The 22,658-nt window shown below is 56.0% G+C and overlaps 8 protein-coding genes across 8 annotated transcripts; 5 read left to right on the top strand and 3 right to left on the bottom strand.

The window, feature by feature from the left end:
• Positions 1-28: 28 nt before the first annotated feature.
• On the top strand, positions 29-1,093 carry OT_ostta04g05530 (unnamed product; the record flags this gene model as incomplete). The annotated part of the gene is made up of 1 exon (XM_003079042.1): positions 29-1,093. The coding sequence occupies one exon, from the start codon at positions 29-31 to the stop codon at positions 1,091-1,093; it is 1,065 nt and encodes a 354-aa protein (XP_003079090.1).
• A 230-nt stretch (positions 1,094-1,323) lies between these two features.
• Positions 1,324-3,273, top strand: OT_ostta04g05510 (Ankyrin repeat; the record flags this gene model as incomplete). Its single annotated transcript, XM_003079041.2, has 1 exon — positions 1,324-3,273. The coding sequence occupies one exon, from the start codon at positions 1,324-1,326 to the stop codon at positions 3,271-3,273; it is 1,950 nt and encodes a 649-aa protein (XP_003079089.2).
• A 53-nt stretch (positions 3,274-3,326) lies between these two features.
• Positions 3,327-5,354, bottom strand: OT_ostta04g05500 (unnamed product; the record flags this gene model as incomplete). Its single annotated transcript, XM_003079040.1, has 1 exon — positions 3,327-5,354. The coding sequence occupies one exon, from the start codon at positions 5,352-5,354 to the stop codon at positions 3,327-3,329; it is 2,028 nt and encodes a 675-aa protein (XP_003079088.1).
• A 438-nt stretch (positions 5,355-5,792) lies between these two features.
• OT_ostta04g05490 (unnamed product) lies at positions 5,793-9,272 on the top strand (the record flags this gene model as incomplete). The annotated part of the gene is made up of 1 exon (XM_022984642.1): positions 5,793-9,272. The coding sequence occupies one exon, from the start codon at positions 5,793-5,795 to the stop codon at positions 9,270-9,272; it is 3,480 nt and encodes a 1,159-aa protein (XP_022838890.1).
• A 232-nt stretch (positions 9,273-9,504) lies between these two features.
• On the top strand, positions 9,505-10,209 carry OT_ostta04g05480 (unnamed product; the record flags this gene model as incomplete). Its single annotated transcript, XM_003079035.1, has 1 exon — positions 9,505-10,209. The coding sequence occupies one exon, from the start codon at positions 9,505-9,507 to the stop codon at positions 10,207-10,209; it is 705 nt and encodes a 234-aa protein (XP_003079083.1).
• Positions 10,210-10,409: 200 nt separating this feature from the next.
• On the bottom strand, positions 10,410-17,431 carry OT_ostta04g05470 (SNF2-related; the record flags this gene model as incomplete). The annotated part of the gene is made up of 2 exons (XM_022984641.1): positions 10,410-16,887; positions 17,109-17,431. 2 exons carry the CDS (start codon positions 17,429-17,431, stop codon positions 10,410-10,412), a joined length of 6,801 nt encoding a protein of 2,266 aa, XP_022838889.1.
• Positions 17,432-17,771: 340 nt separating this feature from the next.
• On the top strand, positions 17,772-18,590 carry OT_ostta04g05460 (HCNGP-like; the record flags this gene model as incomplete). The annotated part of the gene is made up of 1 exon (XM_003079031.2): positions 17,772-18,590. One exon carries the CDS (start codon positions 17,772-17,774, stop codon positions 18,588-18,590), a length of 819 nt encoding a protein of 272 aa, XP_003079079.2.
• Positions 18,591-18,660: 70 nt separating this feature from the next.
• On the bottom strand, positions 18,661-22,632 carry OT_ostta04g05450 (unnamed product; the record flags this gene model as incomplete). The annotated part of the gene is made up of 1 exon (XM_022984640.1): positions 18,661-22,632. One exon carries the CDS (start codon positions 22,630-22,632, stop codon positions 18,661-18,663), a length of 3,972 nt encoding a protein of 1,323 aa, XP_022838888.1.
• Between the last annotated feature and the right edge of the window lie 26 nt (positions 22,633-22,658).

The following is a 22,658-nucleotide window of genomic DNA, read 5'->3' as shown; positions in this document are numbered from 1 at the left end:
TTCGTCAGGCCGAGTCGACGACGCCGGGATGGTCGACGCGTCGAAACGATCGAGTGATGACGTAGACGACGTCGCCGTGTGCGTTGACGACGGGGTGAAGATCGAGGACGCGTTGCGCGACGAACGTCTACTCGATGCCTATCGCACGTTTTCTTCGAGCGCGTCGACGTGCGACGACCGATGGGGACTCGCCGAGACGGGTAGCGCGGCGGAACGATGGATGTGCGCTCTAAAGGAAAACCCGACGGGGTGGACGCGGCAGAAGTCCATTGTACAGACGCTTTCGGCGTCTTCTCTGAGCTCGCTCACGTCGAGCGTGTTCAGCACCGTGCGCGCCGACTCAACAGGTTCAGACGCATCGTCAACAGCTGGAAAATCAGGCGAAAGAACTCGCATATATTATAGGTGTGACTCTAAGCGAACGCTTTCAGTTCGCGTCGAGACGGTCATCGCACGCGATATGCTCGTGCCGTTGCTCAGTGTGCTGAACGAGAGCGAACTGTATTCAAGCTGGTTGCCGAAGTGGACTTCGCCGACGCGGCTGGGCGTTCGGGAATCGGTAAAAGTCGCTCAGGTGGGTCGGTGCTCGCAACTCGTCATAATCACGTGTGACGCACCGTGGCCACTGGAGACACGACAAGTCGTGCTCGATGCAGTTGCGTTCGATGACATGGACGCGAACGGCGACATAGGCGTGTTGTTGAGAACGCGAGACTGTGATACCGATACGAGAGTGCCACCAAAGCCGTCGGATGAAGAAATTACGAGAATTGAAGTTGATGGTGCATTTTTATTCCGGCGCGTTCCGAGCGAGTGGGCTAAAGATGTTGGAGGAGAAGTCACGAGCGTCGCGCAAGATGACATTCTCGTCAGTTTTGGATTCACCGTCGACCCAAAGCTCGACTACATTCCGACTTGGCTGCTCAATTTCATCGTTCGAACCGTCATTGGAACTCTGTGGGGGGCGTTTATTCGCGTCGCTGAAGAAGTACGCGACGGATTGAGACCGGCACACGCCGAAGTTATTACAAAGAAGCGCGAACATTTGTACGAGTGGGTCGAGCAACGCGCATCCTGCATGTTCACTATTTGACATTATCGGTAGAGTGTTGAAATTACATACATCTAGCGCATCTTGCTGTGATCTTTGTGATGAGTTCGCCCGGAGGACATTTCTTTCGTTCACTCCGCCATCGGCCAACGGTATCACCGGTAGTTCTGTGGTACATACATTTTCGTGTTGAAAACGGCACAGCTCGCCAATCAGTGACCGCAGACCGCGCGTCTCGGAGATAAGACGAGTGAGGCTGAAGTGATCTAGACATGGTCGCGCCAAAGATCGTCGTCCCTCCCGGATCAAACGTGATCGACTTGAGCAAAGCGCAAACGTTGTTCGACTTGGCGAGGGATGGGAACATTGTTCTCATCAAACGAGTCGTGGACTCGGGCGCGGACGTGAACGCGGGCGACGAAGACGGCAAAGCGCCTCTGCACTGGGCGGCGGTATATGACAAAGTGGACGCAATCCGATGTCTCGTGCGCGAGTGTAAGGCGAACGTGAACGTGTGCGACGGCGGTGGTAACGCCCCGCTGCACTGGGCGACGTGGTATGAGCAGTTGGACTCGATCCGATGTCTCGTGAGCGAGTGCAAGGCGAACGTGGACGCGGTCGACGAGGAGGGTAGGACGGCTCTGCACTTGGCAGCGTGGAATGACAAAGTTGCCGCGATCCGGTGTCTCGTGAGCGAGTGCCAGGCAAACTTGAACGTGGTCGACGCGGAGGGCAGAACGCCTCTGCAGCATGCGAACAAATCGACGACACAAAAACTTCTTCGTGAACTCGTGAGCAAAGAAGAAACGCTGTTCGACGCGGCGAGGGGTGGGAACATTGGGCTCATCAAACGACTCGTGGACTCGGGCGCGGACGTGAACGCGGGCGACGAAGACGGCAAAGCGCCTCTGCACTGGGCGGCAGTACATGACAAAGTGGACGCAATCCGATGTCTCGTGCGCGAGTGTAAGGCGAACGTGAACGTGTGCGACAGCGGTGGTAACGCCCCGCTGCACTGGGCGACGTGGTACGACAAAGTGGCAGCGATCCGATGTCTCGTGAGCGAGTGCAAGGCGAACGTGGACGCGGTCGACGAGGAGGGTAGGACGGCTCTGCACTTGGCAGCGTGGACTGACAAAGTTGCCGCGATCCGGTGTCTCGTCGAGTGCAAGGCAAACTTGAACGTGGTCGACGCGGAGGGCAGAACGCCTCTGCAGCATGCGAACAAATCGACGACACAAAAACTTCTTCGTGAACTCGTGAGCAAAGAAGAAACGCTGTTCGACGCGGCGAGGGGTGGGAACATTGTTCTCATCAAACAACTCGTAAAGTCGGGCGCAAACGCGAACGCTGGCGACGAAGACGGCAAAGCGCCTCTGCACTGGGCGGCAGTACATGACAAAGTGGACGCAATCCGATGTCTCGTGCGCGAGTGTAAGGCGAACGTGAACGTGTGCGACAGCGGTGGTAACGCCCCGCTGCACTGGGCGACGTGGTATGAGCAGTTGGACTCGATCCGATGTCTCGTGAGCGAGTGCAAGGCGAACGTGGACGCGGTCGACGAGGAGGGTAGGACGGCTCTGCACTTGGCAGCGTGGAATGACAAAGTTGCCGCGATCCGGTGTCTCGTGAGCGAGTGTCAGGCGAACTTGAACGTGGTCGACGCGGAGGGCAGAACGCCTCTGCAGCATGCGAACAAATCGATGACACAAAAACTTCTTCGTGAACTCGTGAGCAAAGAAGAAACGCTGTTCGACGCGGCGAGGGATGGGAACATTGGGCTCATCAAACGACTCGTGGACTCGGGCGCGGACGTGAACGCGGGCGACGAAGACGGCAAAGCGCCTCTGCACTGGGCGGCGGTATATGACAAAGTGGACGCAATCCGATGTCTCGTGCGCGAGTGTAAGGCGAACGTGAACGTGTGCGACGGCGGTGGTAACGCCCCGCTGCACTGGGCGACGTGGTACGACAAAGTGGCAGCGATCCGATGTCTCGTGAGCGAGTGCAAGGCGAACGTGGACGCGGTCGACGAGGAGGGTAGGACGGCTCTGCACTTGGCAGCGTGGAATGACAAAGTTGCCGCGATCCGGTGTCTCGTGAGCGAGTGCCAGGCAAACTTGAACGTGGTCGACGCGGAGGGCAGAACGCCTCTGCAGCACGCAAACAAATCGGGGACGAAGAAACTTCTTCGTGAACTCGGAGCAACGTCACAAAAGTGAGCTCGGATGGAAAGGCGTACTCTCTAAACATTACTAGTACCATAGATATACAATTACCTACTGCTACTGCGCTGAGATGCTGTGCGGCGCGACCAGCGCTTTGCTCCGGCCTCTGGAGGAAGCAAAACCTCCTTTTCTTGAAACTTGGAACGATCTCCGCGCTCGAGCCAGTCAAAGTCCTCGTCGTCGTCAGTTTTCAGAATGCTCACCGTCGGTCGTCGTATTTTTTTCGATTCAGCGCCAAAATGCTCGGGGCTGTAGAAGATGGACGTGCAAAGAGCGATGAACTCGAACACGCTGAACACCGGCGTGAGCACGATTGTCAACACAAAGAGCACGTTGTAATAGATTGCCCCCGACACGACGCCTTGAGACAAATCCGATATGGACGCGCTCTTGTAGAACCCAATCGCGTATTTGAACGTCACGCATGCGGTGATGAATCCGACTATGCACGAGATAGCAAACGTATCCGGGCCACTTCGTCGTAAGCACCACGGCGCAAACGCAGTGATCACTGGAGCAATCGTCGAGAATCCAGCACTCAAGCAAGCGAACGATAATGACGCTCGATGCACGTGATCAAGCGCGTTTTCATCGCGCATAAGCACGAGCGCACTATGATGGTCTCGAGCGCGGGCCTTGAATAACTTCCACACGTTCGATATGATGGGCACGTGAACTCCAGCATCGAGCCACGCAAACTTGACGCCGTTATTTGAACACATCAACGCGAAAGACGTGAGCTCGAAGCCGTCGTGCACTTCCATGTCTCCAAAACCAACCGCGAGCTCGAGCTCATTTGGGACTACCAAATACGTGTTTGGTATCGGAGCCACAACGCGCGAGTATTTGGCGTACATCATTCGCAACGCGCCATACGACTCGCCGGCGCGAATACACTCAGCCATTGCCGGAATCCACTGAAACGCGCTCTCGACGCCATCGATGAGAGAGTTTGACGTTCTCGTAATTCCTGGCAAAACGGCACCTTGCGCAAGCCGACGAACGTGCGTATCTCCTCTACCCGACAGCGCGGCGAGACGCGTCTCACGAGCGCAGTGTGCGAGCACAGCGTCGACCGCGCGCACGTTCAATAGCGCATCTGAGCCCATGTGCACGACCCAATCACCCCAACTTGCCGAACTTGCGCGCGTCGCGTAACTCAACAGGCCAGTGTTTCCTTGGAAACGATCGTTCATCTCAAGTGGCACGATGAGCTCGTTCACCGCGGCGCCGGAGATGCCAATCTCTTTGTAGCTAACGACTTCAACGACGAAGAGAGTCGTCGGGATTGACCGCTGCAAAATTTCGATGGCGACATCGACGGCTCGTTTCACCGCCAGAGGCTTCGCTTCTCGAGAGACGTGAAACCTAAAGTAAATTTTACCACCCAACTCTTCGAGTATTTTCGCCCGGTCTGGAAAGGCTTCGAGCCACACGGGAGGCCAGGTCAAGTACCCGGTGATGTGTGCCAAGCACGAGGGTATGGCAAGGAACGTCGCAACAGATATGATCATCCAAACAACGTTCTCCAACACGTTGAGCTCCAACACCTCGCCCGTGGGATTGAGAAAAGGGCCAAGCGATGTCATGATGACATAGCATAGTACCAACACCCCAAACGCAGTGTACAGACCGCACAGACGAAGTAGCAGCGTAAATGTTACCGGTTTATACGCTCGTCGCTCAGCCTTGCGACGAAGCTCGTCTTTGGATGATTTACTTGACCTCTTACGCCGTCCGCGGCTACTATTTTCCCACGTTCTGCTCCACCCACTTCTTGAACTCGCTAACTTTGGAGAACTCTTCTCGAGCAACCCGGTCGTGATGGCGGCTTCGCGTCCCGTAACGCCTGGACCGAGCGTGTCTCTCGCGTCTTGAAACGCACCATCGTCCTCGTCCTCGTCCGAAGCGCTGGCATCGCCCGCGCGGAGTCTTCGCTCTCCGTCACCCTCCTCGATATCGGTGACGTACTCATCGTCCTCTTCGCTCGTCGACGTTCGCGCGAAGTCGTCGTCTTCGTCGTTCTCCCTTCCTGGGATCACGGCGCGCCAGCTTGGATCACTCCGACTGAGCATCGTCCCCGAGCGACGCGCGTGAACGGAGGCGGTCGAACCGAATCAGTAGGCTAGGCTGAGATTCGAGCTCGAATCCTGCTCCGCGTTCGACGTCCTCCGGCGCCGAGCGATCGAGGAGCGTCGCGAGCAATGCGCGCGGTCGTTCGTCTCCCTCCAATCGCCGTGGTCGCCGCCACGTAGCGACGTCGTCGCGCACAAAGTGACGACGTCGCTCGATTCTCTCGCGCCAACACCCATATTTTTTTCCTCTGAAGGAGAAAAAGCTCGCCTCGACGCGCTCAACGATCCGCGCGCGCGTCGCTCTCCGCACTCGGCGACGACGGAGAGGTGACGACGGCGCTTCGATAACGCGCGGCATCGCGCTCGTCGTCGTCGTCGTCGTCGTCATCGTCGTCGTCAACATCGTCGTCATCGCCGTCGCCGGCGTCGCGAGGCCCGATGCCGGGCTCGCACCGAGACGATGCGCCCCAGCCTCGTCGTAGACACGGCGACCGCCATGATCACTATGAGGCTGAGGAAATAAGAAGGAGAAGAGCGCTGCGAGTGTCGGCGTGGCGAGCCGGAGCGGAATCTGCAGACGAGGATGCCGACGACAAACCCGGCCCGTCGTTGGCCCCGCGAGCGCCTGCGCGAGAGCGAGCGCGCACGGTAGGACTGCGCGTAGCTAACGGGAAGACGCAACGGCTTGTGCATAGAGCCTCTAGTAGCGATGATTCGTCATCGTTATTCGCTGGATCGGACAAGGATCGTAGCAAGAAGGTGTCGGCGTGGGAACACGGACGAGGCGGAAATTCGGGTTTGGTTGAGCCTTGGGAACTGAATGACGACGACGAGCACATCCTGCCAAAACTTCGACTGAGTCCACCGAAGGCAGACACTCTGAGCTCTTCCAGCGACGATGACGATAACGACGATTCGACGTTCAAATCACTCTCAGCGAATAGTCCACTCAAACAACCACAGCGTCCCGCGCTGGCGAAGACGTTTATGAGACAAGATCACATCAGACACCTCGACGAGGAGGATATAGAGTACTATACCGAGTCTGATTCGGACTACAGTGCTCAATTTCTGGGAAAAAACAGCGATAGTGAAGACGACGATGACGATAAAGATGAGACGAGTGAAAATAGTTTTAGCGGAGGAGACGAAGTTGACGAGGATGGCGTCGCGGTCAAGTCGATGAAGAAAAAGAAAAAGAAAAGGAAGAATGGGGTGGTCCTCACGCCGCCGATGAGTCCTAAGAGTAAGACGAGGTATCGTTGCATCAAAGGCGAGCTCGCCGCCGCCAAAGCGAAAACGACGATCATTCGCGAAAAGTATCAGGCCGTGAAGTATGTGTTTGAGACTGAAAACGAACAAGGAGAGAAAACTTTGAGCGACGAACTCAGCGCCGTCGTATCCAACGCAGCAAAGGCGAGTTCACAGACAGAGGCCGACTTGCGCGTCAGAACAACCCTGTTCGCAAAGACAAACGGTCTGTCAGCGTTACCCGTGTGCACGTGCGATCAGTCACCGTCGACGCTCATTGGTCCGAAGCAGGTTGGCTCGTTGGCATCGTACTGTCAGATTCACATGCCATTCGCCGCGGCAAAGATGGGAAAGTACGGAACCTCACACAGTCAGTGTGACGTCGAAGAAGCAACGCGGCGCCTTCGATCGGTGTATTTGCTCGAACAGGCGGCCGAGGAGAAGCGCAAAGCCAAAATTCACGCGTTACAAGACGAGCGATCGAAACGTGGTCACTATGCTTGGAACCGCGACGAAGCAAATGCGCCTCAAGCTGGAGATTCCGATGACTCTGACTGGGAGATTTCCAACGTAGTGAAGACTGTCGGCATGAGCCGTGGAGCGCCCAGGGTTGTTCCTAATCCTCAAATCGAGCGCGCGAAACAACGCATGGCCGATCTTCGCGACGCGCACGGATATCAGCTCTTTGAGACGCGAATCAATTTCATACTGGTGACAAATAACAGCAGTAAGTCTCTTTATCGCGTGGCAAAGATTGAACGGTTTTCAGATGAGTTCCGGGTGGAAGAAGATTCGCATCTATACTCCAAGCTTCAGTTGGAGAATTTGTTACGGATGACGTCGCAAACGCAGGGTGGGTGCAGGCGCATCAGCGAAGGGCGCGGCATAGTTGGATTCATTCAGCTCTACAATTTTCAATCTGCTTCCGATTCCGGCTGGGATCTCGACGCGATGACGGAGTCTGGGACAAAGGGTGACATCATACGGATCACCGAGCAGATTTATCGCCGACATGTGTGCGCAATGAAGAGGAAAGAGCTCATGTTCTCCTTTCTCGAGCGCACGAAAGTCGGGGCAGGCGTTCCGAGTTACTTGCATCAGCTCGGCCCGCGTCAGGGCTACACAGTATTTAGCGGTGCTGATGCAGTGAGGCCTATCGGAGCGTATGGATCAACCGTGCAGTCGAGAGGCATTCCGACGAATGCAAACATGAATCGTGCACAATCTATCCAGTCCTCACAGAACGCGGTCGAGAAACCGGCAGAAGATGCGGGCGCTTCGAGGGCTCAAGCGCCCCCCAAGGCGGCCTGGTACGAAGGTATTTTGTCGAACATCGACAAAGCAGTCGAAAAGCAAGAACAAGAGGAGAAGGCGAAGTTGGCGAAGAAGCTCACTGAAAAGCAAGCGGAAGATTTGGCTGAGAGGTTACGCAAACAAAAAGAAGAAGAAGAGGAAGCCGCGCGCGTTGCGGCGGCGGGCGATTGGACAAAACTCATTCTTGAAGGATTTATCGTTCCCGAAATTCCTACGAATAATGCGCTTCCGGGGCAAATGATGCAGGTGGACGGGGCGAGCAATAAATTCATCTATCGCACAAAGTATCTTACAACTTTCGACGATCTGCCACCGAGCGATGACGAATCAGCCGACGACACGATCATCGCACCGTCAGGATTACTCATTTCATCGGACTCATCCGACGATGACGCTAAGGGTTTGCGTCGGAAAGTGATGAGCTTTCACGAGACGTCATTGGCCATCGAACGAGAAGGCAAGGTACAACAAGATCATGAAAAGAAAATCATCTTCAAAGATGAGGACGTCACTTTTGCGTCGGAGATATCAGTCGAGCCCAGCGTAGGAGTTCCTACAACAAAGGAGACGGTGCCCGCGCCCGAGCGTGTTAAGAGCATCACAAAGCTCATCACGCCCGAGCTGAAACACGTGGGCACGATACGAATCAAGACAGCCGACGAGAGCGCGACACTCAAAACGCCCAGTGTACCGACGACGCCGAAAGCCAAGCCGAATGAGAACCCGCAGAAAGGTAACGCCGTGACTATCAACAGCAAAATGTATCAGGAGGACTACTACGAATCGGATACTGATCCCGATGAGGACTACGAGTTCACAGAATCATCGAGTGACACTGATGAAGACGTCGAATTTGTTGAGTATACTTTGATCGAACGAATTCTCATATTTCTTGGATTCTTGGAGGATCACCAAGCAAAGAAAGTATATGATTCTAGTAGCGATGACGAGACGACGGGCAGAGGTTTCTTCTCCCGTGCTTACGAAGGTGCGACTAACGTCGTTCGCGCCGCGATGGGCGACGATGTCACCGACGCCGCGGCAGTCAAAAAGCCACTGAAGAAACATAATTCGCGGAAGGTAACCGGCGGTGATCACTACGAGAAGAAAGATGCGCACCAGAATATCAAGCGTAAGACGAAAGAGGAATTACAAGCCGATATCGAGAGGCGGAAGCTTGCTTTGGAGAAACGCAAAGCGCGTCGCGCGAAGCGGGCGGAGATTCGCGCCGCGCGCAAAAAGGCGCACAAGAAAGCGCAGGATAGACTCGCCCGTTACAAGTTTGACGAGTCTCAGAATATCGTCAAGTTGCGCTTCAAGTCTTTCGGCGCGCACGCGCCGTTGATGTTGTAAACTATTTGAAAGCAACAAACCATCATCATCATAGGGTTGTGCGCGCGCCCGTGCCACACACACAATTTTTTTTTCCGTTTTCGTTTTCAACGATTTCGACAACCGACGCGTGTTCGCTGTCAGAACGACAACTGGCTCTTTACCGACGGCGCGGTTTGCGCGACGAGTACGGGAAAGACTTTTGCGAGCTCTGCGTCGGTGTCGGCGACATCGATAACCTCGCGCCCACGCGATGTCCTCCGCGTCAGACGCGTCGCGTTCCGAGCGCGGTCGATGGGCGAGCCAGAGCGAAGAAGCGCGCCCCGCGTGGGTCGCCGACGTCAACGCCGATGAACGGAGGAAGAAGTACGCGCTGAGCGAGGAGGAGTACGCGAACAAGATGGCGAGTCGAGTGTCGAAACACCTTCGAGAAGTTCGTCTGGAAAAGTATGCGCAGTTTGAGGATGAGCTCGAACGTCTCACGGCTGACGGCAGTGCGAGCGACAGCGGTGAAGACACTCCAAGAGATTGCGACGGAGACCACGCTGAGGGATTCGATTTAGACATGGCTCTATTCTGGGCTCGACGCCGCGCGGACGCCGTTCGAGCTACGGAGTTGAGGAGCGCAAACGCGATCGAGGAGGCTGAGAGAGAGAGTAGAGCGACTCGCGCTGAGACAGAGTCCGAGGCGCTTCGTCGTGCACTGTCGCGTGAAAAGTCTCTGAACGATCGATTGACCGCCGAACTAGAGAAGAAAATGAAGGAAATCGAACGACTTCGCTCGCAGCTGGCTAAGGCGAGATTATTCAATCCAGAGAGAGAATCTCCACAGCGCGAGTTTTCTGCTCAATACCGACAAGCTAGAAATAGAAAACTTGAGGACGACTTGCCACTCTTCACCCAACTTCGACGGTCGTCCGGCGACACGTGGTTCACGAGAAGGACTTCTCGGTACTAGAGTGATTGTAGGAATATGGGACGATAGGTATATACCGTACTTTTGTACTACAAGTAGTAGCGTACTCGTATGTCAAACATCTATACAACGTTACTGTTAGGTAGGTCGAGCCAGCCGGCGCGATCGAGAGGAGGGATTGATCGTGCTGACTTCTCGCATATTGAGCATGTTATCGAGGTAGGTGTGTAGGTGGCTCGTCATCAGTTCTTCAACAGATTCGACGCCCGTTGACTCAGGATTTCAGAGTCAATAGAATCGCGAGCGATGAAACGCCAGATGCGAACTTCACGCTGCTGCCCGTAACGACGAATACGACCAATCGCTTGCGTCTCGCTGGCAATATACTCTTGAGCAGAGTTCGTGAGAAGTGGGTGAACGAAAATGGCGTGATTCGCCGTCGTCAAGTTGGCGCCGGAAGCGCTCTCATCTCTGCTCAAAAGAAGAAGGACGCGCGCGTCGTCTTTCTTCAAGTTTTCTTTTTGGAACTCATCGAGTGCGCCAGTCTGCTGATGCACACTGCCCTTGAGCTTAAGCGTCTTGATGCCCGCTTCGTTCAGCGCGTTGCTCACCTGCAACATCAAATCAGGGAATTGCACAAAGACCAAGATTCTCTCGTCATCCGGAACAGACTTGATATGCTTGACGAGATCGATGATCTTGGAACCATGAACACCCACGCCCCCATCCGTCATACCGGCCTTCGCACCAACTTCAGTGCCGAGAGAGACGGCGGTCACGACGGAGCTGTCGCGAGTTGCACAATCACAGTTTTCGACGCCGCATTCTTGATTCTCAGCGTGGGACTTCAGGCATTCCAAGCAGCCGATGTGTCCGCACGTTGACAATACGCCGGACCGGGACTTTGCAAACTTCGTCGTACAGACTTGGCAAATAACCGCCTCTTCCAACTTGGCGCGTTGCAAGTCACGAACAGACTGGAAGAAGCGCAAAGAGCGCACGCGACCCACGAGTTCTTTTTGAAGTTTTCGTAAACCGTGCGTGTGCTCTCGTAGCTCCCAAAGCTTGTCCTCCAATGACGCAGTTTTCACCTTCTTCGTGGAGGGCGCCGAGTCAAAGGTGATGCTCGGATCGCCTTCCACGGCTGTGATAACCTCCCATTTCACCTTCGTCAGATCTTCTTCCTTGCGCGTGTTGGCGTCGTAATACATCATAGCCTTTTGTTTCCACTGACCACTGTAGCCTCGAACTTCTCCCGTTCGCCACTCTTGTTCTTCCACAGAGAAAATAGAGATGGTGGAGCCGACTGGTGGGCGGGTTTGCAGGAGATGCGCGGTCTTGGCGGCCTTGGCGTCGGTTTGTTCCTTGAGCACGGTCTTCAAAAGTTCCGTAGCCGTTGGATCACCGATACCTTCGCCTTGAACGCCCTTTTCCCAACGAATGAACGGATTCTCTTCCGGGGAATAGCCATCCATCTTAGAAACTTGTAACAACATGGCGCGCCCCTTGAGAATCGCTTCGCCGAACTCCGTAAGGCAGTCCTCTTGTTGAGTTTTTCGGACGTTCACGATGTCTTGGCACGTTCTAAGAGCGGTACCAGAGTCATCGTCCAGGTCGAAGTGCGCCACGCGCTTGAGCAAAGCTTCCTCAGCGGTTGAGGAGTTCCCGAGCACAGCGGCGAGACGAGCATCTCGGTCGCCTTCCGAGCCGCCGCGCTTCTTCTTCTTCGCCTTCATGTCCATCGATTGCAAGTAATGATCGAGCTCAAGGTAAATCGCTCGCTCAGCGGGACGAAGTTGGACGTCGCAGACGTCTTCTCTGAACTTGATCTCATCGATTTCGGCGATGTTCTGTCTCATGAATCTGTTCAAAAATTCTTGCGCGACTTCCCATCGTCTCTTGTGCCACTGCTGCGTCGGCTTTTCCTTGAAGAACTGGAACGTCTCAACTTTGGTGATTTCAGATTTGTTGAATCGCGGGACTTCGTCGCTACCGAGATTGATACCAAGCAAAGCGGCGGTGCCCTTGATGTCCGAGAAATCGCCGACAGGGGGGGTGCCCGACAAGCACCATCGAGCCTCAGCCTGGAGCCCAAGCACCACAGCCTTGTCAGAGGGCTTCAGGTATGTAAACTCATCGACGATGACTCGACGCCAGTGGAACATCTCGACTGGCACACACTTGATGTCGCGCCAGTCGTATTCAGCTTGAGCGCTTTCTAGCCCCCAATGATCCTTGTTTCCAGCTGATTCCACATCAACATTACTTCGAGGCTTGGAGACGCGCTTGCGCTTGGGTGTCGCCTTTTGGGCGAGTTCCTCGCTCTCACTGTCCTCCATAGATTCATCGTCCCACTCGGAGATGTCATCATCCGTTTCCACGTCGTCATCAACTTCCGCGTAAGACTTCCGCGGCGTGTTCCGGGCAGAAGCTCGCACCGGTGACGTCACGTTTGAGAGGGCTTGCTTCTTGGATGGCGTTCTCTTGATCGGCGTCTTCTTGGTCGGCGTCTTCTTCGGTTTGGTCGGCGTCACCGGAGCACTTGTGGTGTTGATCGGCTTTTGCATGTTCTCCTTGTTCACTCCCCGCTGCTTGTCTCCGAGCATCGCTTCGACGAATTCGAAACCTTCACCACCAGCCTTCTCTGTCATCTCAACAAGTTTGGCACCCTTGAGGCGCTTCGGCGCCGCCGTCACAGCGACATCGCAGAGATTTGATGCACCATGTCGGACGTGCTTGGAAACTTCCGCGACACCGAGCGTCTTGTCCGTCAAACGCATAACTTGTGCTTCAAGACCAGAGATGGTATCCTTGTACACGCTTGAGAAATGACGTGCGGAACCCGTCGACTTTGGATCCGGAAGAGACGGCTTCCCAGAAAGTTGAGCAAGGCGTTCAAAATACAGCGAAGATCTGAACAACGTCGAAGCAACGATGACTACATCCGCTTCGATGACTTCACGAGCAGTCAAGTTGTTGATATCCGTCATTGTCTTGAGGACTACCGTATTCAACGCACCGCGTGCGCTGAACTTTTCCACTTCTCTGGGCCATTGACGGAGCAGTTGCGAGGGAGCGACGACGAGTGTCGCCTTCGTCGGAATCGCCTTAACTGGAGAATCTATCTTCGCTTGTTTGGGCGTCGGAAATTTGAGTTGACTCGCCAAAATGACGCCGATGGATATGGCTGTCTTTCCGTAACCGACCTGGTCGGCGACGATACCGCCGCGGATCACCTTGGACACTTGCGCCATGCCATCCATTCGCAGACCCATCGCAGGCAGAAGCTTCTCAGAGATCTCTTCCTCGACGAAAGGTGTGACGCTCGTTTCTTGGTTGACCATCCAACCGAGCGAACGCAATTGTTCCGGTCGAAGTGGATACTTTTTGCTCCAGTTCGGCGGTTGCGCGACTTGCTTGTCGTGACGATTGCTCTTCAGTTCGAACTCACCAAACTGATCCATGGGGCGGTCGTCGTGACGGACGATCCTCCACGATAGCTTGGGTGCGTTCGATTGGATTCCGCGAACTCCACAAGGTGCCACGAGCGCGAGGGCTCGGTGTACGAGCGTCGCCGGGTTGGCGGCGATGAGCAAGTTACCGGTCATCTTCTCTTGGCTCCACTGCACGACGAACGGTGCTGGTCGACATTTGAGAGCTTGCTCATATTTCGCAGCTTGGAGGGGATCTTCTTTCGCGACAACCTTGGAAGAACCAGCTTGTCGTTGCCAGACGATTTTCGCGGGAATCGGCGCGCAGCGCGCGCACGCAAAACCGTCGCACTGCATGACGTGGTCATCCTTGATTTCGTTCCATTTCTCCACGACCTTCGGGAGCTCCATGCGAGATGTGAACCATTCGAGACGCTGAAAGATAGCGTGGCTCTTGTCAAGCCGGATAGTGGAGTATTCCTCGTTCGGCCAGAAATCAGCGTCGACGTCTGCCAGAGAGACCGATGCGCGCATGATAGCCACCGCCTTGGAGCACGCGTCGAAAGAATCTTGCGTAGGGACAGAGTTCACGGGAGGAGTCAAAACAATCGCGCTTTGCGACACAGCGGGTAGGAGAGCAACATTCGGCGACAAAGGCGTCCAAGTACCATAGCTGTAAGCGATGTGCTCGACGCGTTTCTCCTCGCCCGGGCGGAAGACATTGCCGGACGGTGGCTGTCCGAGGTTCATGAAGTCCAAATGCGCCGTTTCCATGCGATCTTCACCGTACATTAATCGTCGATGGCTATCGGCGAAGACAAAATAATCACACTCTCCTTTTTGATTGCGCCTGGGATCCAAGAAGAAGTACATTTCGCGGCCATTTTGAGCGCCACCGACGCGCTTGTGCAACGAGCTTTGAGCAGCGTCACACTTGTCGTAGAGCTGATACGTACCCGTGATGTCACGATCAAAAGACTTTGCGTTCTTTGAATCCTTCAGAGTGACTTGGTACTGCGTGTAGCGCTTTTTCGCCCACACTACGTCGCCGTTCACAGCGCTCGTTGTTTGCATACCGAGCTTGATTTGCCAAGACTCTTCGAGTGCACCCTTGCCTTCGAGCAAAATCGGGACTGCGGCACACTCTGGCGAGAAGAACTCCCACACGCCATCCAATACACTCTTCGCAGATTCACTGAGAAGCATGCGCATGAGCGGACGCTGATAGAATTCATGTGGCTTACCCTTCTTGATCGACGGATCGACAAAGATCAACCATTCGGCCGCGTTGGGTGCGATTCGCAGTTCCAATCGGACTTGATCTTCAGCCGCGCACGCGTAGTACACGCGCCAGACATTAGTTCGCTTCATTCCCCGGAAGAGGAAATCAGCTTCACCAATGGACTTCATCGCGCCCAGCCAGTCGTTCCACGCGTCGTCGGTGATGGACCCAGGTTTGGTGAACATCGTCGAACTCAGGTCCAGCTTCATGTGCATCGGAAGAGAACTCTTCAGTTGATCCTGGAAATCCTCAGGCAAGATGCGATCTACGATGTGCTTCTCGTAGTTGTGCTCTGGACGACCGCAGCACTTGACGCAGCACGTGTGCGCGCAGTCGCGGCAGATGACGAGGGAATCGTGATCGGTAGTACCGGTTTCACCCTCACACACGCACAAGCGAGCCGAGCGATTCGCCTTGTTCAGAAGCTCTTTCAAGGCGATTGGCTTCATACCGAGATCGAGTGGACGCTTCACCAACTTGTCCTGACCAATCACGTCTGCCTTGGCCGCAGCGGCAGCTTGAACAACGGTTAAAGAGCCCTGCGTGGATTGAGCGCTCTTTGAAGAGTCTTCGCCGTCGAGCTGCAACGCGCGTCGTGCCGTCCTTGGTTTCTTTTCAGCCAGCGTGTCAGTCATGAGCGTCATGGCGGCGAGCATGCATGCGCCGACGACGGTCGTCGTCATCGCATTGCCAGCCAAGTCGCTCATCTGGTTTTCGCTCTCCCGCGTCAATAACAAGTCATCAACCGGGATACCTTGCAAACTCAACGCTTCGATGCCAACCAGTGGACCACCGCGGTTCGTCACAAACGGTACCATTGAAGGCGTCAGGCACGGGCAGATGCCCGGCGCGACGGAACCCGTGGTGCGATCGACATTCTGAGAAAGGTTCCAGACCAATGTCTTGTGCATAGAATCGATATCTAATTGCGCCAGGCGTAAATAATCGATATCCATCAAGTCGAGTACGCGATCCGTTTGCGCTTTCCCCCAATCGTTCCAGGCGTAATCCGGAAGTGTGCAACCGCCATCCCAATGAGTGAAGGGTCGTCGCTGGCCCAAGCCTTCTTCCAAACGCGCGCGCTGATGGCGAGATTCGCAACGACCCCAATCGGTGTTAGCGCGCGTCGAGTCTTCACCCGGTCGCGCCAGCATGCGTCGACCTTCGTGCACGCGTGGATCGTCGGCATCGAATAGGAAAGCCTCGAGCGTGGCGCTCGCCGGTCGCTCCAGAGCCTTCACTCGTTCTTTCCACATTTCCACCAGCTTTGGATCGTCAGCCTTGCACGCGAACAAATAGACACGCGTACGAGTGTGCGGAATATAGAATCGCTTCGTGTCGACGCGCATAAATCGTGCGTGGTAACCTTCGTCCTCAAACTTCTTCTGCACTTGATCCCACGGGGCATTGCACACGTTCTCCAGAATGATGATCGACGGCTGGCTCTTTCTGATCCAGTTCATCATACCCCTGAACGTTTGACCAGATTCACCTTGTGCGTCCAAACCCTTTCGCTCATTATTGAGGTTGGAGTAATCAACACATGAGGTGCCCGCGACGAGCATGTCGACATCGTGCGGCACGCGAACCTTGGCGCCATACGCCGTCGTGGCCTCGTCACCGCCGAGCTCACGTATATCCCGGAAGAGAATCGGCGGCGCAAAGTTTCTCTCGATGTATGCCTGCTTAAAGGGCTCGATCTCACACGAAAAGACGTGATCGATCGGCATGCGAGTACCATATAGCTTTTGCGTCGCGTCCGCAATCTTGTCCAATGCGAGAAGCGGAGACTCCGTGCCAGAGCACATCGTCGCCACACGCAAAGGGCGCTTAATCGTGTTCAAAAACGCTTCAATGCCTGGCACGCGGCTGACGAGATCCTCAAACATGTCACCGATGTCGCGAATCACCGCGAGATGCTCAGCAAGCTGCGTTCGTGGGTTGCCACTGCCACCGTCGCTACTACCGTCGCTGCGATTCGACTTACGAGGCGACCCACCAGGAGTTCTGTCAGGAAAACAAATCGGTGAACGCGGTATGTTAGTCATCGTATCGTAATAGCGCGTGCAGCGCACGAGCATCGGTCGCGCCTCGGGAAGATCCGTCGCGGATCTGTCGCGGTTGCCGCGGATAATCGTCGCATCGGTGAAGACCTCGTGTCTTACCCACGCATACGTGCGACCCGCTCGAGCGTCGCGCGCTGATCGTTTAAATGAACAATGACTCACCTCTTACTCATCGGCGTCGGCGGTGCGGAGCCGTTCACGACGCGCGCTTTGTACTTTTTTGGTGTCGCCCTCCCGCTCGACGTCTGGCTCGGCGCCTGATCGTAATCTTCGTCCCCGTCGAACGCGTCCCCGTCTTCCATCTTCACCACCATCCTCTTCATTTTTTCCCCAGCCTGCGTCGCCGCCGCGCGACGCGGAGTCCCTCGTCCAGCGGGTGAATTCGGCGCTGAAGCGGCGTCGGCGCCCGCGCCGCGCGCCTTCATCTGCTTCTTCACCGGCGTCGTCTTCGGCGTCGTCTTCGGCGTCGTCTTCTTCCCCGCCATCGTCCCTCGGCGCGCTCGTGGATTACCACTGCGTCCCTCGAACCTTTCCTATCTTTTCTCGATCGATCGCCCGTGAATCACCGCGCGCGTCTCGAGACGCGTCGTAAATGTCGAACGTTCCCCCGATCGTCGAAAGATGTCGTCGACCGCCACGCGTCGTCCCGACCGACGCGCGCGCGAGCTCCCTCAAACTCGCGCGCGCGCGGACGATCAACGTCGCCTCGTTCGCGGTCGACGCCTCGCGCGCGTCTTCACACCGCGCGTGCGTCGGCGTGTGCGACGCCTCCGCCGTCGAGGATCGCGCGCGCTCCGACAGCTGGAGACAAAAAAGCGCGCGAAAATGACTCTGTGTCGAGTCATGACTCCTGCACACGTTTTCGACACGACTGGAAAAAATCTCCCAATCCCACCCGCGGTTTCGGGAAAACGTCGACAATCGTCGACACCCCAACCCATGTCCACGCTCGGTGTGGACGCGTACGGGAGCGATGACGGGGCGAGCGCGGAGGACGACGCGAGCGCGGAGGACGAGGATGGATTCGTGGGACCGACGCGACCGCCGGGGTGGGAGATCGAGCGCAAAGGCGCGAGCGATGGGGAGGATGACGAGGCGTACTTGGCGTCGATGCGAGACGATGACGATGACGATGACGCGGGAGAGGACGAGGGGTGCCACGTCCCGGCGCGATGGGTCGATCGGGTGAGGATACCGCCAGAGCCCGCGAGCGCGGCGGCGACGGAGACGCAGGCGAGAGTGAATGAGATTTTTCTCGAAGCGCTTCGAAGAGGGTTGACGCCGAGCACGATGATGTTCGCCTCGTCCACCTTTCGTAATCCTGGATTTATGGAGACGTGCTCGGCGGATCTGGGGGAGGACGCGTTCGCCACGGGAGCGGCTTTTGCGTTCGACGGCGAACCGGTGCCAGAGGAAGACTTCTACGGCGCACTCGCCCAAGAACAAAAGCTCGTCACCGAGAAGTATTTGGCCGATAGAAACGGTATTTCATTCAGAAGCGCGGGAAAACAGGCGGCACCCGCAGCGGCGGCACAGGTACCGGGAGATGAGGCGCGCCAGGCGACGATCAACGCCGCCATAGCGAAGGCTCGAGTCGAGGCGCGCATTGCGCTTGAAAAAGCAGGGCGTGTGCCGCCGAGTTGAAAAGTCTTCGTTCTTCTTCTAGATGAATAGTATAGTACTAGCAATGTAATCGCCCGTGGCAAACTAATTTTCACTCCAATTCACTCCACCATCGCTCGAGCTCTGGAGTTGTCGAGCGAAGGTACGACTCTGCTTCGCGCGCCTTTTCATGAGCCAGAGAAGTCACCGCCTCGAGCGCGTCTTCGCGCCAAACTTCAGCAATCGAAGATTTGGATGTGAGTGCATCATTCAATTGCGCTGTGCGAGCCTCACACCAAGCCACGGCGGCTGAGACATTTGCGGGGGAATCCAACATGTTCAAGGCTGCCCTAGTTTCATCCGTCGACGCGTCTGCGCGAATGTTTCGCACTGCGAAGACAGATGTGATGTCTTGGAGAGAAAGTCCGACGAGCGAAGCTACTTCGTTCGCGTCTTCTTCTTGCAACATCGTCTCCGCGATTGACTGGACGCCCTCCGTGCTTCTCGAGAGGTGCACAACGGCGGCTGAAATGCGAAGTAAGCGCACAACCAACATGCGCACAGCCTCAACGAGAGAAACGCATGGAGGCACGTACTCTGAGCACTTATTGTGAAGCTGCTCGACCTCATCCTCTCGTCTCGCCAACTCGCGCCTGAATCGAAGTGTAAGCTGCTGTTCAACGGCTTTCTTCGTCTCCTCTCTCACTGTGTTCAATTGTGATGCGCACTTTTCTAGTCCCTCCTTCAGTCGTTCTGCCTCGTCCTCGCTCGCCGCCAGTTTGGCCTTTGTGTCCCTGAGCTCGGCATTCGAGGACTCGAATTCCTCTAACAACGCATAACCACCCTCATGCGTTTCCTTAACGAGATCCTGCTGTGTAATTCGTGCCTGCAGACGCGCGATGTGCTCGTGCGAGTTCGCCAGCTCCTCCTTGAGAGCGGCGAGTTCAGCCTCAGTTTCTCCTGCCCAGCTGTTTTGGACACGTTTCGTCAACTCGGCGATTTTCGTCTCCGAGTCATTGACATACTCTAATAACTTAGCTCGCTCGCCTTCGTGTTGCTCGCGAAGACGCTGCATGAGCTCCCTATATCTCTTGCATCTCTCGATGTGCGCCCGGCGCTCTTCATCGCTTGGCTTGTTGCTCGCCAGCCACTCCTCTTCTTTGCGTTTCTGCTCGGCCAATTCCGCCTCCAGGTTAAGAAGCCTCGCACTCATGACCTCAGCAAAGGCCTGAAGAGCCGTTGCATCGTGCTCGAGCGCTCTACTCGCCACTTCGTACTTGCCATCACGTTCTGCAAATACATCCTCCAATCGCGCGCTGATGCTTTCCAGCGCTTTCATAGCGCTTTCAATGCTCGGCGCCACTTCTTCATCACGCCGCCTAAGCTCTTCATATAGGCGCTCGACCTCTACTCTGCTCGCGTTTACGTCGCTTCTAGCTGCCGCAGCGACAATCGCTGCCGCTCTGTTGTCTTCGAGCGCGACAGCGACAAGCGTTTCTGTGTCGGTGCGCGTCTCGACAGCTTGTGGACTTGTGATCGCTAAATCTGTCGACGTTGACGACATGTCGACTCCAGAAGCATTATTTTGCTTTTCAAACTCAGCGAGACGTTCGCGAGCGACGCGTACTTCCTCCAATCCACTCTCAGCCTGAGCGGTTGCTTTGCTCAGACGATCACGCGTTTCCTCGAGGTCGCGCGTGACCTCTTCAAGTTTCTGGCGAGACTCAATTTCGTCGGCGACGCGTCTCTCCAGCTCCTCGGACGCGGCACTGATGGCCTGCGCTTGTTCTTCCACTAACGCGCTCAGTTCTTCATTTTGTTGTTCGAGCGCTGGCGCTCGAATATCATCTTTCATCAGAGCGATTTCAGCGTCAAGATCCGCGACGGTACGAAGCGCCTCGCGAAGGCGGTCTTGTTCCTGGAACAGTTCTTTCTTCGCGTTATCGCGTGCCACTGATATAGTCTGCATGGCGTTCGCGGCAGAATCTCGAGCGGCGAGAAGTTCATTCCCTGTGATCTCGAGTTCTTCGATGCGAGCTTTCATCAATTGAACCTGTTCCTCTCGCTCTAGCAGCTCTTCTTCCAACTCGTGCAGCTCCGACTCGTTTTCATGCGCTTCACGAGCGATAGTTCGAGCCAATTTTGCGCTTCGACTCGTCGCCGCCGTCAGACGCTTCTCCATCGAGCTCAAGGCGTTCGAGCCGAAAGATGCGTACGACTTTTGCGACAGCTCGAGAATCGCGCACACGTGATCAAACGCGGTTTTCGTGGCCGCACTCTGGTGCTCTAGCTTGGCGATGTGTCTCATCGCGGCGAAGAATGCCGCTTCGTGCTTCATAGCTGACGACTCCAACCGACATATCGTGCGCTGGGTATCCATGAGCACCGCCTCAAGTTTGTGGTTCGTCTCTTCGCTCCCAACGGGCTTGGTTCTCAGAACATTCTGGATGTCTCGGCAAAACTTTGTGACTGCGTGCGCATCGCTCGCCTCCGCGACGCTCTGCTCGATGTGCTGCTTCAACTCTAGAATTTGCGCAGCGCTAAAGTCACCCATACGCTTCATTTGTAGCTGTAAAGCCTGCTCGCACGATTTTCTACCGATTTCTGCGTCAAGCGCTTCCCGCTCCGCGTCGTCCAGGTAGTCGAGGAGCTCGAGCTCCGTCTCCATGTACGTGTAACACTCCTCCGTTTTCCACTCAAGCTGAGCAGACAAGACCTGCTCTCGCTGATGCGCGGCGATTGAGATCGCCTCATACGTGTTCGCTCGCTCGGATTCGCCCTTGACTTCGTGACGAAGTTGTCGAACTTCTCCGGCGAGGAGCTCTCGGTCGTTCAAGAGCGTTGCGTTTTCTGTTTCAAGAGCCACAATCTTGTCGCGCGCCTTGCTCAGTTCACGTTGCAACCAAACACCATCGATCGCGACCTCTCGATCGCTCTCCAAAATCGTCACAGTCTCCCTGAGTGCGAACAACTCCTCCTCCCGCTGGCGCAACGCTTTCGCGTAGTGCTCTCGCTCTCTCGCCGCGCCCTCAGACATAGCCTCTGCGGATTCCGCCGTGAGTTTGTTCGTCGCGATTTGCTCTCGCAGTAGCGTTTCGAGCCGTCCAAGTTCGTTCGCTTGCGTTGCGTTTGTACCTCTGAGTCCCTTGATCACTACCTTGAGTGACGAAATTTTTTCCAACGCGTTTTTGAGTTTAGCGTCCTCTCGCGCTGACCTCGTCGACGTCGACACCGCCGCGAGTTCTGCTCGCTCGGTGCCAGTCTTCACGGCACGAAAACCGAAAGATGAGCTCTCCTGCGCTTCGAGCGTCTCCCGAAGGGCGAGCCGAGTCTCAGCGAGTCTGACGCGCAGTCTATCCGCCGAGCCTTCGTCTTGGTCGTCAGTTGGATACGCCCGTCTCTTGATTTCGTCGAGCTCCGTTTCAAGCACCGTCGCTTTTGACTTCCAAGCTTCAGCGGCTTCGTTCGCTTGCGCGCGCTCAGCGTCGAGCGCGGCGACGCGCGCGACGAGAGCTCGCTCACGCTCCTCCGCCGCGGTTTCGCGATCGATTTCCAACTTGTCGCGCGACAGCAACGTTCGCTGTAATCGCTCCTTCAGCGACTCCGCGTGGCTCTCGCCCGCTTCGAAGAAATACGTCGCCTCATTGTGTACCTCGCGCAGCTTTTCTACGTTGGCGTTCGCCTCTCGAAGCTCTCCCCTGAGACGCGCTACGACTCCGCGTTCGTCCTCGAGCGCCCGCTCCAGTCGCGCGCGCTCGCGGCGTCCACCCGCAATTTTCCTTCGCGCCCGCGTGCCCTCAAACCCCTCGTTCGGGTGGTCATTTTCATCGTTCGACCAATCGCTATCCACCATGGCGTCATCGCGTCGTCGATGTCTCCTTCCGTCGAGTCCGCTTTGTTCGCGTCTTCCCGCCTCTCTCTCGGCGCGCGCGTTCGCGAGCTCCCTTCTCAACGCCGCGATCGTCTCATCCTTCCGTTCCAGCGCCTCTAAAGCGCGCGCGGACGTATGTTCGAGCTTCCGTCGCAGTTCCACCGCCGCATCGTTCGTCGTCGTCGTCGTCGTCGTCACCCCCGACCCATCCATCGCGCTCAACGACTTTGATGAAAATG

Source organism: Ostreococcus tauri, assembly GCF_000214015.3.
Source record: "Ostreococcus tauri WGS project CAID00000000 data, contig chromosome 04, whole genome shotgun sequence".
NCBI lineage: Eukaryota > Viridiplantae > Chlorophyta > Mamiellophyceae > Mamiellales > Bathycoccaceae > Ostreococcus > Ostreococcus tauri.
The sequence above is the reverse complement of the archived record's forward strand: the minus strand, read 5'-3'. Positions and strand labels throughout refer to the sequence as shown.